The sequence below is a fragment of the Rhagoletis pomonella genome, unplaced genomic scaffold (assembly GCF_013731165.1).
Source record: "Rhagoletis pomonella isolate Grant_MI unplaced genomic scaffold, Rhpom_1.0 Rhpom_scaffold_00005, whole genome shotgun sequence".
NCBI classification, from domain to species: Eukaryota; Metazoa; Arthropoda; class Insecta; order Diptera; family Tephritidae; genus Rhagoletis; species Rhagoletis pomonella.
The window spans coordinates 49,674,999-49,690,878 of NW_023458559.1; the positions used below are offsets into that span (position 1 = coordinate 49,674,999).

The 15,880-nt window shown below is 35.1% G+C and overlaps 2 protein-coding genes across 5 annotated transcripts in view; one reads left to right on the plus strand and one right to left on the minus strand.

Moving 5' to 3' along the window:
* LOC118739129 (ubiquitin fusion degradation protein 1 homolog) lies at nucleotides 1-1,328 on the minus strand (the record flags this gene model as incomplete). The annotated part of the gene is given in 5 exon segments (XM_036470292.1): nucleotides 1-227; nucleotides 288-467; nucleotides 530-957; nucleotides 1,035-1,161; nucleotides 1,222-1,328. Coding segments are annotated over 5 exon segments (903 nt in total). The 5' UTR covers nucleotides 1,225-1,328.
* Nucleotides 1,329-3,137: 1,809 nt separating this feature from the next.
* LOC118739122 (sodium-dependent phosphate transporter 1-A-like) overlaps nucleotides 3,138-15,880 on the plus strand; it is a 441,416-nt gene continuing 428,673 nt past the window's right edge. For 2 of the 4 annotated variants that reach the window (XR_004992985.1, XM_036470276.1), the window contains exon 1: nucleotides 3,138-3,297. The gene's annotated coding sequence lies outside the window, so the exon portion shown is untranslated. The remainder of the gene's footprint in view (nucleotides 3,298-15,880) is intronic. The other 2 variants (XM_036470277.1, XM_036470278.1) reach the window with 1 other exon arrangement.

Below are 15,880 nucleotides of genomic sequence, written 5' to 3' on the forward strand. Positions count from 1 at the left end.
AATAAATTTCTGTTGAAAAGAGCGTTCTTAAACTATGCATATGTGAACTTTTAAATATGGTTTTAAATTTTTCGAGATTTCATTGAAAAGCCTTGCCCATGGAAGCTTACTGGATCGTCATCTTCATCACCTTTTTTGGGCACACGCTCGCTGATTGGTTTTATTGAGCGATCAAATTTCAAATAACCGAACTGGTAATCGTAATCGGGCACACCGCGGGCGAGAGCCTATAAAATGAAATGCACTCATTGTAAGCAAAACTTTAAAGTTAAGTCTTCAAAACTTACCCTTTTGATAACGGGCGCATCTAGTTGGTTGTCTTTCTTTTTCTTGCCATCCAGACGTACACCAGAACCTTTAAAAGTCTCAACTACCTCCTCCATGACATGATCTTGGCTCTCCTCTAAGGGTTGTACCTCCTGTTTGGATTTAGATGGCTCATAACCAATAGCCGCTTCGAATTCAACCTAAAATAATTAGTAATGTGTTACATGCATTTTTCAAACTTTAAATGCATATATACACTTACATTCATGTCACATTCGATAATGCTAACAGCATCCCCAGGGCGCGTTTCAAGTACACACAATTCATATACCTTTTTATTGTATTTAATTGCAATAACATCGCCTTTCGTGAGGCATGCAAAATTACGCAAAGCATTCTCCAATACAGCTTTGGGATTGGTAATATCTAAGAAATCAGTGCTTTGTGGTTGAAATTTGGAAAAGGTGGCCACAGGTAAACTAACGCTTTCAATACGAACAGAAGAACCTTCGGTAATCAAGAGATTTTGCATCATCCACAAGGGCAAGTAACATTTTCCTTCCTCGGCCACAAATTCAAGCACACCAGCGTGAGTTGTGCGTTTTTGTGCGCGGTTAGTCAATTTGAAAAGCATTGGATATTCAACATTGTGACGTGTGAGCACGTCCAGCGCCGATGGTGGCATAATAACTGCGTAGAAGAGTTTTTTATTGGGAAAAGTCAATTAATTGGTAGAAATTCACTATTGATTTATACAAAATGCTTACTTTTGCCACCGCGCTCCAAATCCTCACGTTCATTGCCAGGTAACATGGCTACCGGGAAGCACTTGTAAGTTTCCTGAAAACTGCGTCCATTATCGAGGAACTCCATATTGAAACCGTTAAAATGAAACTGAAATAATTTGGAGCGAAATGTTATAAACTGAGAGCCCTATTTTATTGAAGTATTTACCATTTCTTGTATTTTATTATTTTCTTAAAAGTTTTACAATGACTAGCTGTTATTGTTTTTACTTTGTTTACAAATTTAGCTGTCAATCGTGCCTTGAGTACTGCTTCTAGGGATGCAAACGATGCATCGATGTTTTTGAAACATCGATAATATCGGTTCAATTTTCGATGTTTGCCATCGATGTTTACAATTTACTAACATCGCGAAATTGGCGATACATCGATGGAAGTTTTACCGATGTTTTTAACATCGACTTTAAGGAGACTCTCCGACTTTCTTTCGGTATGTTTGACTGGCCTAAAATTTATTATTCATTCATAATTTTTTTTTTTATTTATGGCCGTATAACAATTATATTCAACAATTTTATTGAGCTTGAGGCCGTTTCTTATGTAAAACTTTATTGAAAATCAACAATAAGTTACAAAAGGTAGAAGTTATAGCTGCTATTTCGAAGATCACCACATCTCCTCAGTGACCGCTGTTGAAGAAGTCTGATTAGAAGATGTGGTGATATCCCAAATAGCAGCTATAACTTCTTGCCTTTGGAAATTACTGTTGCTTTTCCACAACATTTTGCATAAAAAACGATCCCAAGTTCAATAAAATTATTGGATTCATTGTGAATGCTAATAACCAGCCGTTAAAACAGAACCAAACACCCCTTAATTTCAACAAGATCAGGCCTAGGATCTTTAGGCCCGAACGACCTTACGATGGTATGCATTTTGATTCTAATAATAGAAAGGGTATAGAAAAGATAGATAATAAAATACAGGAAAATACATTCATAATTATTTAAGTATTCAATATTGCTTTAAATTTAACTAGAAATTAACAAATTGCAAAACATCGGAAACCATCGATATATCGATGTTTCTCTGGCAATGTATTTTAGCGTCGATGTTCTATTCTCCGATGCATCGAAACGTCGATGTATCGATGTTACTGCTTAAAATTTGCATTCCTAACTGCTTCTTGTTAGCGGAGCAGAGAACGTATATTTACAGAGAACGTATATTTATAAAATAAATATACGTTCTCTGAGCGAGTAAATTCCAAGACAACGAAAAATATAAATAATTGCGTTTGTTTACTCATTTCCAGTAAAATCCAGTAAAAGTTTTTACGAATTTTCATGTTTTGGCGTTTTCGTACGCAAAAACTTGCAAAGTAGGGGAAATTGAAAGAGCGAAAAATGACAGTTGAAGTTGCAAGTTTTTACTGGATTTTACTGGATAAATTTTTACTTGTAAGAATTTGCCAGTACAAAAAACAGCTGATCGCATGTTGCTGGATGAAATTTAAACTAATAAGGAAACTGTTTGTGGGTTTTTATTGTTGGATTTCACAAAATAAACCTATTTAAATACAAAATATATTGTTTTGTTAGGAATTTGCTGCGAATAAACAACCAATTTATCAGCTGTTCATGAAACTTGCAAATTATTACTGGAAAAGCGTTCGCGTACTTTTTTGCAAATTTTTTATATGAGAGCGAATTCTTAGAAATAAAGTTACTGGAGAGTTGCTGGATAATTTGTAAAAAAACACAACTAATGATTGAAAAATGCGTATTTTCTGGCACAATTGATTTTATATAAAAAAGAAGAAAAATATGTGTATTAGTTTTTAGTTAATAATTAATACATCAAATAAATAATCGATTAAATTGATTTCTCAGGAACAGTGTAGTTATTTATGATAACTATACATTTTATAACTAATTTTATGCATAAATTGACAAAGTGTATAATAAGTTAAACAACATTTATTGAATTGTATTTAAATAATTAAAACGGAAGAGCGGAAAACGGAAAGAGACAATTGTCAAACTCATGCACACATTCATGCATACATTCATCGTCGAAGTGAGCAATGCAGGTGTGTTTGTATTTGCATGCCCGTTCAAACTAGATGAGTACAGAATACACAAAACACATGCGTTCGCTCGATAATCGCGCAGTCAGTCAATTCAGTCCAGTTTCGTTCTCACTGGCAGTATTTTCCATTTATCGTTGCAGTGGTCGGAAAAATTGATTTCAAAATATTTGCCATACAAGTGAGTACAACAAAGTATGTAAAATTAATTGTAAAAATACCAAAGTTGATTAAATAAACATCCAATAATGAACGGAAGTGCTGAATTGCAACGCAATTTTAGTGTAGCATATAAAAAAATGTGTCTATACAAAGTGTTAACGGATTTTCAATGTGCAAAAAGTGTCTGGAAAAGTGTACACTAGTGGAGCAAGTGAAGCGCGAAGGAGTGAGTAGAAAAAATGTGTGCAGCGGGGGCGCAAAGAGTATCGATAAAGACATGTGAATGTCAAGATGATAAAAAAAAAAAAAAACAAATATTAGCCGGAGGCAGATGAGTACATATGTGTATGTATAGCTTGCAGGTAATAGCGTTTAGGCCAGGAGCAAGCTCCTTTGGAGTTTGTGCTACGCATAATTTCTAGGATAAACTTTACACAAATACATGTGAGTTGCCAACTACAATTGGCGCCACCCGTCCGCCACTGTATGTCATCAGTATCTGGTATGAAAGTAGCAAGTGATAAAAGTTAAGTTGCAAATTTTCGACGGCGGCGTTGGCGGAGATTAGCACGCTGATGCAATTATCAGCACACACTGTTGCAATCAGCAAATGGGTTAAAAATCAATACATGAAATACAGCACGCGTTGGCAGTGATTCGGCGGGCGGTTGGGTGTTTAGCGCAGGCAAATGTAAACTGCCGGCGGCATCAGCCGTTATAAGTAGATGATTTGTAGCCCCTTACTAAATGACTGTACTGTTCAAATTGGATAATTGTTTTTGTTTTTGATATATACATAATTATTGGAGCGCAATAACGTTATTGAGCTTCATACAATTATTTGTTTTTAGGAAAAATGGCATTTTAGTTCTTAATCTTCACTAAGCTTTAAATTTGTACGAATAGTGCAAATAACAAAAACAATTGCAGCCAACCGCTTTCACACCTTGTTGCTGGTGGCTGGCTACCGTGCGCAAGTTTATGCTGTACCTATCTGTACTTATTCCCATGTATGTGTATACCCTACAAGACAGCTGATTATCATATCAGTACTCATATTATCAGTATCGCTAATTACAAAAGTGCTTACCAAAGTCCTTATTTTCGTTGAGGCCATGGGCGAAAATTGAGTACTTTCCCCTCAATGTTGTCATCAAAAAGTCCTCAGTACTAGTAGTCAAACTACTCCGTTATGCCATACTTACGGTGACCATAAATATGGATTCAAAATGAAGGACAATTTTTCAAAAATATGCCTACATATATTTACGTAGTATATAAATATCAAAAGAGTATTTATGATTCTAAATTCTTAATACATTTTAAACTTTAAAAATTAATCACGGTTTCTTCATCGATATTAATCTTTTTTACATGAATATTTATCAAAGTATAGTAAAACATATTATAATTACAATAGCTTACACGAAAAGTGAAAATCTTTAAAGGTTTATTTTAAAGGCACGTCGACGTGAACGACGAGTTACAAAGTGCCCTTTATAAAAATATATAATTTGTGCAGGTTGCGCTCCATAGTATCTACATTTCTAATCCGATTTTCATTATCTTTGGCTCAAAGTTTACTGTAATGATATTTCTTCCTTATCGAATTTTTAAATAATGAAAAAAATAATCAAATGAAACTGCGTATTTGATTGAAAATGTCACTTTTTTCGACTTTGAAGACAAAATGCAAATGGTCGCCTATAGCACTAATAATTTTCATTGAAGTCGCCACAAGTTATATATTTGCGGAAGAGGCACATCAATACCCTTCGAGCTGTAAGTCGCTTACGTTGATTTGGAGATTTTTTCATGAGATATTGAAGAAAAGCTACGAATAGTACCAAAAAACACTTTTTTGAAAAAATCCATCCATTGTCCGATAATTTTAAAATAACGAATAAAATGCGGGACAAATGCAGGACACTTGGAAAAAATCAGTACATTTTCAGGTTTTTCAGGTTTGAAAAACTACGCAGGACCGACGTTCGAAAAACAGTACGGTCCTGCATTAAACAGAACGGATGGTCACCGTAGCCATACTACAAAAACAAAAGTGTAAATGTGTTTAGGTCGGTGTTATGCAGAAATTTTGTTTGGCAAACTGCGTGCAATTGTTGTTGCAGCAAACTCGGAGAGAGCGAGTTTGGCGACTCTCACAACAAACTAATTTTGTTTGGTCAAACTGCAGCAAATTCGATGTTGTCATATACAAAAATTTTATACAATTGTTGCTATACACTAAAATTGCCGCGATACCGAAGGCCAGAGAACTGAATTTATGCTGTAGGAGCTTCAAAGATTAGGGCACAGTTAATTGCCTATATGATATCATAAAAAATATATTAATTGTGCACGTTATGTACATCTGAAATTCTCATTTCGTGTTGGCAACAGCCATGAAAACCATAATGAACGTGCAACCCTGTGCCAAACTCGACATAACCACCTCCGAGCAAACTCAGCAGCCACCATTTAATTTTGCAAACAAAGGTTTGTCTGCATAACACCGACCTTAGAAATTTTGCCTAAAGTGCTCAGCAATGTCTTGTAGGGTACATACATACCGCGTAAGCCTGTGGCGCGACATGTGGCTGCAGCATGGCTGATTCATTAGTGCGCGCGTGTGTGTGTTAATTTTATAATCAGTCCTGCAGCTGCGTCCTTTTTACTTGCTGTTGGTATGCATATGCAGATACATATGTACATATAGGATACATTAGGATGGTCCAAAACTGCACGTGAAAAAGTAAAGTTGGAATTTTAATGTTCTCATCCACTAGGATTGTTCTATATCGAAAAAAAAGAAAATACTGTGCACGTTCGATAATGTGGACTAATTAAAAACAAACTGGTTCACATTTGCGAAATTGTTCACGTAGGCAAATGTAAAAATTAAAGCATTTTAAATGGATATTTACATCCATGAACAAAATTTACCTACAGAAAAACTTTAATTACAAAAATTTTAAGTGTTCATTTTAAACCGAAAACTCATTAAAACTTATCTTACATTGACAGGAATGAAACGCGTTTTGATGCATGATTCAATAATAAAAGGTTTGCTCAGAAACCAGTTTTCTCGCTCCCTCTTGACAAAATCGGATCCCTTAGCAAGGCACTGTGTGTGCGTTGGTGTCAGGGTCAGGTTGTCGACAATGAAATTCCCCGATTTTGTCCGAAATTTCGTAAAATTCCCCACCCATAGATATCTCTTATGTACAAAAAAAAAAAAAAAATTGAATGTATTTTGATATATTGCTGATCTTTCTGTTTATTTCATTTTTACATGTATTCCCAAACCAAACCACTTTCACAAAGTTAGTTAACAATTGAAGAATAAAAAATTTTGATATAATATTTACATACATACAGTTGTCAAAAAAATTTTAATTGCACCAATTATTATTTTTTTGGTGATTTAATTTGAGTTTTTTTTTTATAAAAATATAGTTCATTCTTTAATAAATACCGTATAAATCCAAGTTTCAAACTTTATGCAATATTAAAAAAAAATTAAACTAACTCACTCAATTTATTATAATAAAGTGCAAGATTCAAGTGTCTAAAAATTTTCGTTTTAGAATTTTTTTGCCGAAGTTTTTGTGGTGTGGGGCGGCCGCTGTGGTGTAGTGGTAAGCATTGCGCGCTTACACTCCACAGGGTCTGAGTTCAAGCCCTGATCAAAGCAACATCGCAAAAAACATAGAAAAAAGGTTTTTTCTTAACAGCGGTCGCCCCTCGGCAGGATATGGCAAACCTCCGAGTGTATTTCTGCCATGAAAAACAGCTTCTCATAAAAAATACAATCGCCGTTCGGAGTCGACGTAAAACTGTAGGTCCCTCTTCTTTGTGAGACAACATCAAGGTGCACGCCATAAATCGTAGGATATGTGTAAGCGCCAATATATTAATATATGTATATTGTATTAATATTTTGCGGTTTTCTTCCATCTAAAAATAAATTATATTTATTCGTTATATGAAAGCAAATGCGAGAAATAAAAATCTAAAAAATCAACGGTAATTTTTGGCCATTTAAAACTTTATTATACTAGGATTGTACGAGCTGAAATTCCCTACAAGAAACGGTCCATTCTCCGATTCCCCACGCAAACTGAAATTCCACGCAAATCGGGGAATTCCCCACGAGTTGGCTTCCCTGAGGGTCTATTCCCGTTCTTCGTTATCGTAAAGTGAAGTGAAAAGTATAAAATTAACACCGAAATAAATGCGGTGGAAAAGTGTAATTTTTATCACTTCGCAATAACGCAGAACGAGAATTGACCCTCTGGTTCGTGTGTGTGTGCAAAGCTTTTGTAAGGGAGTTAAGGGAGTGTCAAAACTCTAATGTCACTAGTGAGCAAACCTTTTATTATTGAATCATGGTTATGATGTACCTACCCAAAAGAAATCAGTAATTGTTTCTGCTTCTTCTTCCTGGTTTACACTTGTTCTTTTTTCCAGACAATAGGTGTGTTGAGCGGACAAAATTATCCAGTAGCAAAAATTCTGAGAATTTAGCAGCATTCGCTCTTAAAGAAACAAAACATCCATGGAAGTACGAGAACGCAAAATTTGCAAAAACTTCCAACCTTCGAAACAGCTGATCACTTCCAAAGTTGCCACTGGTGGTTCATTGGGAACTTATTTTCTACTTGGTACATTTTTCTTCGTTTTTTCATTTTGTACAATTGGGAAGTTTTGGATAAGAAAAACCTTTTTAAAATACAAATTAATTATATCGGAATGAATGAGTTATTTTTCTCACAATTATTTTTGATATCACATGGTGACGCATTCAAAAATAAGAGAATCTCCTCCAAACACCCATCATTGGTAAAAAAAAATTTAATGGATATAGCTACAAATGTAGCTTTAAAATTATAAAATTTTCATTTCTACATGCTGAATTTTAATCTGTTTTGGTTTATTTAAAGGGAAATTATGGTACACACGAAAAATATCACACTGCAACCATAGTCAGCACACACTAAAGTAAACAAACTGGAGATTAATAGTAAATTAACGAAAAATAAACTCAATAAACGTTGTGCTTAATAAACTTACTCACTTTTTCGTTGTATACTAGCATTAATATGAAAATTTGCAATAAATAACTCAAAAATGCCATATTTGCTTTTGCTCATTTACAAACATGTGTTTGTGATCAGCTGATTTTCTTACTTGTATATTTTCGCCGGTAAGATTTTTTTGAAGCAGAAATTTTGCAGCTCTCTATCACATTTTGCTCTCTCAATTTCCCTTACTTCGCAAGATTTTTGGGTACGAGAACGCAAAACCAGCAAAAGTTTTCTAAAACTTTTGATAGTTTTGGGTACGAGTACACTCCTAATCTAAGATGTCTGTTTTTTGTTTTAATCGTACCAAGGCTAAGTGCTTATGAATTAATTCTTATGACTTGAAAATGCGCGAGTTTGTAATTTGCAAGCCAATTACAATGAATAGTGATGGCACGATTAATCGAAAAACCCATTATAATCGGTTATTTTTTTCGGTTAACGATTAAATTGTATCGAAATTTTCCGTTCGATTAATCGAATGATTAACCGATTAATTTTCAAAATAATCGAAAAGAAACCATCAAAAATTTACTCCTTGACTCACGCAAAAACGAAGCATCAAAATTACGTAATCAAAAATTGCCGCCCTATGCCATCTAGGACTTACCGTTGATTTTTGGCAACTTTTTTAGTTGAAGGTGTTGCTCGTCTTTTTTCATATGAAATCGTTGAGAATATTTTTTATGGAAGAAAATGTACGACACCGCCAGCAAAAAATTGCATTTTATTATGCTAATATTAAATGGGCTACAGAACTGCATACTCCAAATCTTTCTAAAGAATCTAATTAAAAAGCTCGAAATTTTTACGAAAGTTAGTTGAACTTTTTAATATTACACAAAGGTTGAACTTGAATTCATACGCGTTTTGTTAAATAAATCACACACTTTTATAAAAATTACTCAAATTAAATAACAAAAAGTTTAATTCTTAAAACTTGCCAATGTGGGCTGGGCTTATCATTTCGACATGGGGTGTATTCCACAATTTGACAAGAAATGTATCCTTTAATGAAACGGTCAGTTTTTATAACTTATAAAATGGTTTTTATTCATTCTCGATTTTAATCGAAACGACTGATTAATCGGTTAATTTCCTACGATTAATTGTAATTAATAATCGAATGCTTTCGATTAATCAATTAACAGATTAATCGATTATTAGATTTTTTTTTGCCATCACTAAGTATGAATTATAAATACGTATGTTACATATTGTTCATCTTTAGAGCTTCCAAGTCTTGTTCACTCTTTAGAGTAGTGCAGTCAGTGCAAAATTAAAACTGTTCATATTTTGGGTGTTTATATTTTACGGTGTTCACATTATAGCGCGTGCACTGTACCCCTATTTTTTTATATCGAAATTAAAAAATATTTAGAGGCGCCCAAAGTGCTCAAAGTTTTCCATGTATATATAGGGAAAAACAAGGTTTTGTGGAAATGGTATAGAATTCTTGAAAATCAATATTTTTCGATCAGAAAACTCAGTTTCTCTTCAGAAGAGTTCAGGGAATCTAAAAAATTCTACACCATTTCCCCGAAAAACTGTTTTTCCCCATATAAAATACATGGAAAACTGTGAGCGCTCTAAGTTACCTCTAAATATTTTTTGATAAAAAAAAAAAATACAGGGGCATGTCTTTTTCCGTGAGAGCATTAAAATTCCGACCTCGCTTTATTGGACCACCCTAATGTACATGCGTTGCTATTGTGGTCCATATGTTGATATGTCCTTGAAATGCGTGTATCATGCTCGTTACAAGACATAAACATATTATGTATGTAAATGATGCTGACCCACGGCGTATCCTCTTCCAATTGTATGTCGCCACGTTTCCTTTTGTGTTTACTGGTGGTTGTTCCAGCCAGCATCATACTTCATTACGGTGTGTGGGCTGGGCAAAGCCATTTTACAATTTTGCTCAGCAGCTCTAATTACTTGCATACACGTGCGAAATGTACATACATACCTACATACATTCATACTATAGTATATGCGCTTAGCTGCTTTCATGCCTCAAACCACCTATGTTTTTTTACTTATTAGCAAACAGAGATTTCCATTATTCATAACAATTGCGGTACAGTACTTCACTACAGGCGTTCAAAGTGCGCTGACCATCCAACGCACAGTAGTGCGTATTACTTCTTTGTTCCTATTTTCATCCTTTTTCCTTTGTACAAAGCGTGTGTTATATTTTTAGTTTTATTTTTTCTTAAAAGTTGTTTTGATTCGTTTCATATTTACATTTTGACTCGTGTTCCCATTTTGATAATGCTATGTCCTCTATGTCCTTTCCAGCTGTGCAATCTTGAATCTCTACACTCCTTTGTTATTTTTGCCATTATGAGTATTTGTGGTTTGTGGCTGCATTGATGAAATGCTTTTTGAAAGGAGGACATGAGCATTACGCAGTTGTGTGAACTGCATGGGAAAAGAATAATTGAGTGGCACAGTACTACAAGCCGTCTATTGTACTATTTTTGTGTTCCCTTTTATTCTGTTTTATATCTAAAAGATCAGCGAATAAATCGGAGCGGATTGTTGGATGTTCGACTCCCAAAACATCGCTGTCAAAAGCCTTATACCTAATCTATGCAAAGGCGAGGCAGAAGCATAAAAAGTGTTCCGCCGGGTATGATTTTTTATTATTTTTTATTTATTTTTGTCGGAAACAGGCGCAAAATAACGCGCACAGAAAACAACACTCAGTCCACATGCCGTCTACTATTTTCATATCCCTTTTAATCTGGTTTGAATCTGCACGAATTACGAATAAATCTAAGCAGATTGTTGGGTTGGGGTTGAAATTTACTTGGGTTAAATGAGTTACATAATGCCAGTTCTAAACTATGCAACACCCGTGTAGTCACCTGAGACTACCAGGACGCAGTGGACGAAGCCTACAGACATGCCAAAACACGGATCGCCACCGCGAACGTTATGTTGTCGCCACAGCACCAAGGCTCAAATGCTCACTGCCAAGGAGCACAACACAAATTGTGCCATGCAGTTTCGATATCCATCCGGCGAAACCGGCATCGATCCTGCGAGTAAATTTCCAGTTTGGTCAGGTGATAGTTCAGTCTGCAGTGTCCTGCCAGAATTGCTGTAATAATTGTTTGTAGAGCTTTCTTTGCGCCCTGTTCTTCCAGCCAGGCCAGGGCCGAGAATGCCCCCTTTTCTATGCCACAGCAGTGCTCGGGACTAATGAAAGTGGTTGATGCTCCTTTCTTCGCAAGTTTATCGGCAATCTTGTTTCTTTCAATATCATTATATCACGGAATCCAAAGAACCTAAACTAAATTGGTCCGTACTAGAATATTCAGCTTATCTAGGCATTTCTTCACCAGTTTAGATATAACCTGATGAGTTGTGAGGGCCTCTTGGCTGTAAGTCAAGATTGCAATGTTCTCATTGCCATAGTTGCACTTGGCAAAAGTCCGTGCGTTTTTCCTAGCCTAAGTCCCCTTTCAGACACGGCAAGTCTTGATTTCAAGTCTGCTCAGTTCGTAGGCGAAGGAGGTGAGGAGAGAGGGGAAGAGTACAATCGTCTCATCTCTCTTGAAAGCAAGACTTGACGCGTCTGAAAGGGGACTAAGTTTTCGCATGGTAAACCTACATATCTCATTACCCTCTTCGGTCAGTGAGCCATCAGTGAGCCATCAGTGAGCCATCAGTGTACCACGTTATCATGTTTGAGTTTGTCCGATATGTTTCGGATATGTCTACTTAGGAAGGCCGTGGATAAAACAATGCTATAATCCTATCAAGACTGATTACAATGGAACAAGAGCACGGTGTAGAGCACCTATAAAGCGATGACCACTAATCGCCTACCACCACAGTGAAGAAATGTCGTAACGGGGGTCCTGCGGTGTGTTGGAGTTTAACAGCTTTAAAACTCTACCCTGTAGGAGTTATGCTGCATTTACATGAGGCGATTTTCTAGGCGATTCAACATTGCTCAAGAAAAATATCTCGTGTAAATGGTGATTAAAAAATCGCTTGCCTCAAAGTAGAGACCAAGTCAACTTTTGCAGGCGATTATTGCCTGTCAAATCATCGCCTCATGTAAAGGCAGCTTTAAGCACACAGTTGAGCTAGGATAGAACTTGTCTACTGCTTTAAGGTACCCTCTAGAGCTCTTGCTAGACGACTAGTCGACAAATCGATTAGTCGAATAACAAAAGTTGTTTTAAAAAATAATCGACTTCACTTGATCGAATAAACGTTTTCTTTCGACTTTTCCAACTAACCGCTCACAAACAACTGGTTGAATATCGCTTCATATTCGATTTTTTGATAGAGAGAGAGAGGCTGTACATGTCGCGCGTAAAAGCGCAGTTACCCACGGACGTAAAAACGGAGAACGTGTCAGCTCACACGATCTATCTTATGGGATCTGCGTTTTAACAAAAACTCACCACCGCATGACCGTGACGTAGATGGTGCTTCTCTCCCTTTCTATCAACAGCAAACTTGATATGTTTCTACGTTCTTCTACGCTACGCTTTGTACACGCTCGTGGGTAACCGCGCTCTAACCGTTGCACGTAAACGATGGTGAGTTTTCATTTACATGGCGCTCTCATAAGTCAGCTGACACGTTAAAGCTGATGCCAAATAAAACTTTATGGCTTTGCGTGACATTTATAACTTTGCCAGTAAAGCGCCAGACGCAAAAGGTATGCCACAATGAACGCCAAGAAAACAATTTTGTGCTGCTTTTTTACTCGGTAAAATTGCTGTTGATTTCTCATATTTAGCTTTAAAAATATCAGCAATGTAATTAAATTTTATGTTTCTGCTTGAAAACTCGAATTTGGACGAAACAATATATATATTAAGCCGGCTGATTGTCAACGCGCGCAAAACGATGGGAGTTGGCCATCTTTAGCTTCGCGCTGCAGCTGCAACAAACGATCTATGTGGCATGCTTTATGCAATTTCATACAATTCATCTTATATTTCAAAGCGAATCTGCCACGCAAAGCGAAGCAAGCGTTTTATCTGGCGGTTACGTCGGTGAGTGTGGACGCGTTAAGTTCGAGCTCACTCACAGCGATGGGCGAGTGGGAACACAGAGGCCTCGTCGTGTATGGGATCTGATATTTTGACATACAGTGAACAACATAATTCTAGGCGCAGAGAAGTTTAGAGTTCTTTTAAATGTTTTTGTTGTAGTAAATGCATATACATATATATTTTTATAAAAAAAAAAAATTGCGAAAACATCAAAAAAAATCAAAACATCGATATTTTCGAAACGTCGATATTTTTCCGAGAATCCTATACCACTTTTCTGATTAGCTAAATTATCACAAACGTCTTTTCTAGAGTTATATCAATAAATTAGGAACAAAATTAGGCCTACCCAGAGCTGTTGAAATATATACACTTCCATTGTCTTACCAGTCTTGATTTTTCAGTTCGCTTAAAATATTTTCCACGCAATGAGTAGTTTTAGGAAATATTTTTTCAAAACTGCCCTGATGAAATTAGTCAACATTTTCGGCTAAGAGTTGAATTCTAAGAAAAATTTTAATTAAAATTTTCTATAATCAAATCAGCATTAACAATTTTATGGTCTTCACAAAATTTTCAAGAAACTCTTTTTCATGGTTTGAATATGTACTAAATACATACAGCCAGAATATTATTACTATACATTTTTTTTGTATCAAAAATTTTAACATTTCTTAATCACATCTCTCTCTACCAGTAAATAATTTCACATTTTTCGTTTTTTATGATGCTTCAATGCGCAATATTTTAGAGTTATTCTGCTGATAAACTCGTGCTAACATTAGAAACCTATTGAGAGGCTAAATTACAGATTATTCCCTGTAGGAAAAATTGAGAAAATTTTAATTGAAATCCTTTTAAACCAATTTTGAAAGTAAATTTATTTTTTATTAATGAGAATGTTAAAATTTCTCATGAATTTTTAAACCAGTTAGACAGTAATCCTTAAAATTAGTTTATTTAAAAAATTTTCTAACATATTTTTTTATTTAAAATAAATGTATGTTTTTCTCGCTGATGATATTTTTAGAAATTTTTCGATATTTTTACCAACTAATCCCTATCAAAGTGTTCTTAACGCACTGAAATAATGAAACAAATTTTCAACAGCGCATTAACTGCAAATTTAATAGCTGGCTAAGCACTTTCAGCTGCCACCGCTGCCCAGCGTTCCATTGTCACGTTTTTGTCAGCATTTAATGTTTTCAACCTACAGCTGCTATTCACCAAATCTGCTGGCATTTGTTGATGCAGCTGCCCGCATGGCGTGAGTTGTTGGTACATTCCGGTCAGTTGCTGACATTTCACATTCGGCTGAGATAATAGTTGTTTACATACAGTATCGTTTGTATCAATAGCACCCCCATTTCAAAGAGATATTGTTTGTCACTCATGTTTATTTATTTATTTTTAAGAATTTTCAATTAAAATACAGGTCATTCTCAAACAAAGCGCATATAAACCCAAGTTTAAAACTAAAAAAATGCCACAAATTTTCAACCAAATTTCAAACTTTTTTCTCAGAAGTGTTAGAATTTTTTTGAATAAACAGTTTTATAGCCCATTCAATTTTATTGTAACAATGTGCGAGTTGCAAGTGGTTAAAAATTATCGTTGATTTTTTAGAATTTTTTTTTGCCAAACGTGCTGCGGGTTTCTTCCATATAAAAATAAATTGCGTTTATTCGTTATATGAAAGCAAATGCAACAAAACAAATCTAGAAAATCAACAATAATTTTTAGCCACTTGAAACAATATCACTTTGAAATTGGGTGCTCTTGATATGACCGATACTGTACATACTTACATAAATTAACTATAAGGCTAAAGAATGCAAGAAAAAAATTGCGAATATTATGAAATATGTACGAAAATAGAAGTGGAAGGGCAAACGATTTTACATACCTGCAAACATATTTATACATTTTGTTATTAGTTAAATTTTTTTAATATTATAATTAATATATAATTTAATTAATAATTTTAAGTCTTGGATATGTTCAATCTTTGAGTATTTAATCAAGTGTAAAATTTTGTTCCACCTGCCGCTAGCTCACTGAGAGTTTTCCGATAGAAAAATATTGGGTTTTAAGAATTCTATACTATTTCTACGCAAAATTGTTTTTTCCCATTATAAAATACATAAACAACTTTGGGCGCTTTGAGCGACCTCTAAATATTTTTAGATTTGAAAAAAAAAATAGGCGTAGATATATTTTCCTTCGGTATAGAATAATCCTAGGGGGCGAGAGCATACAAATTCCGACTATACTTTTTCCCCACATACTTTTTTGGACCACCTTAATGTATATACAATATGTACTTAGTAGTTGGCACTTATTTATGAAATTTTTGCTCTTCTTCACGTTTCATCGTTGATTTTCTTTTTTGGCTTGTGTGCACACACGCGCTTTCCATTGGCTTGTCGTTACACATTAATCGTCAATTTGTTGTCATTTACCCTTAGATTGTTGACAATAACATATGCTGCTGTCTTTGTT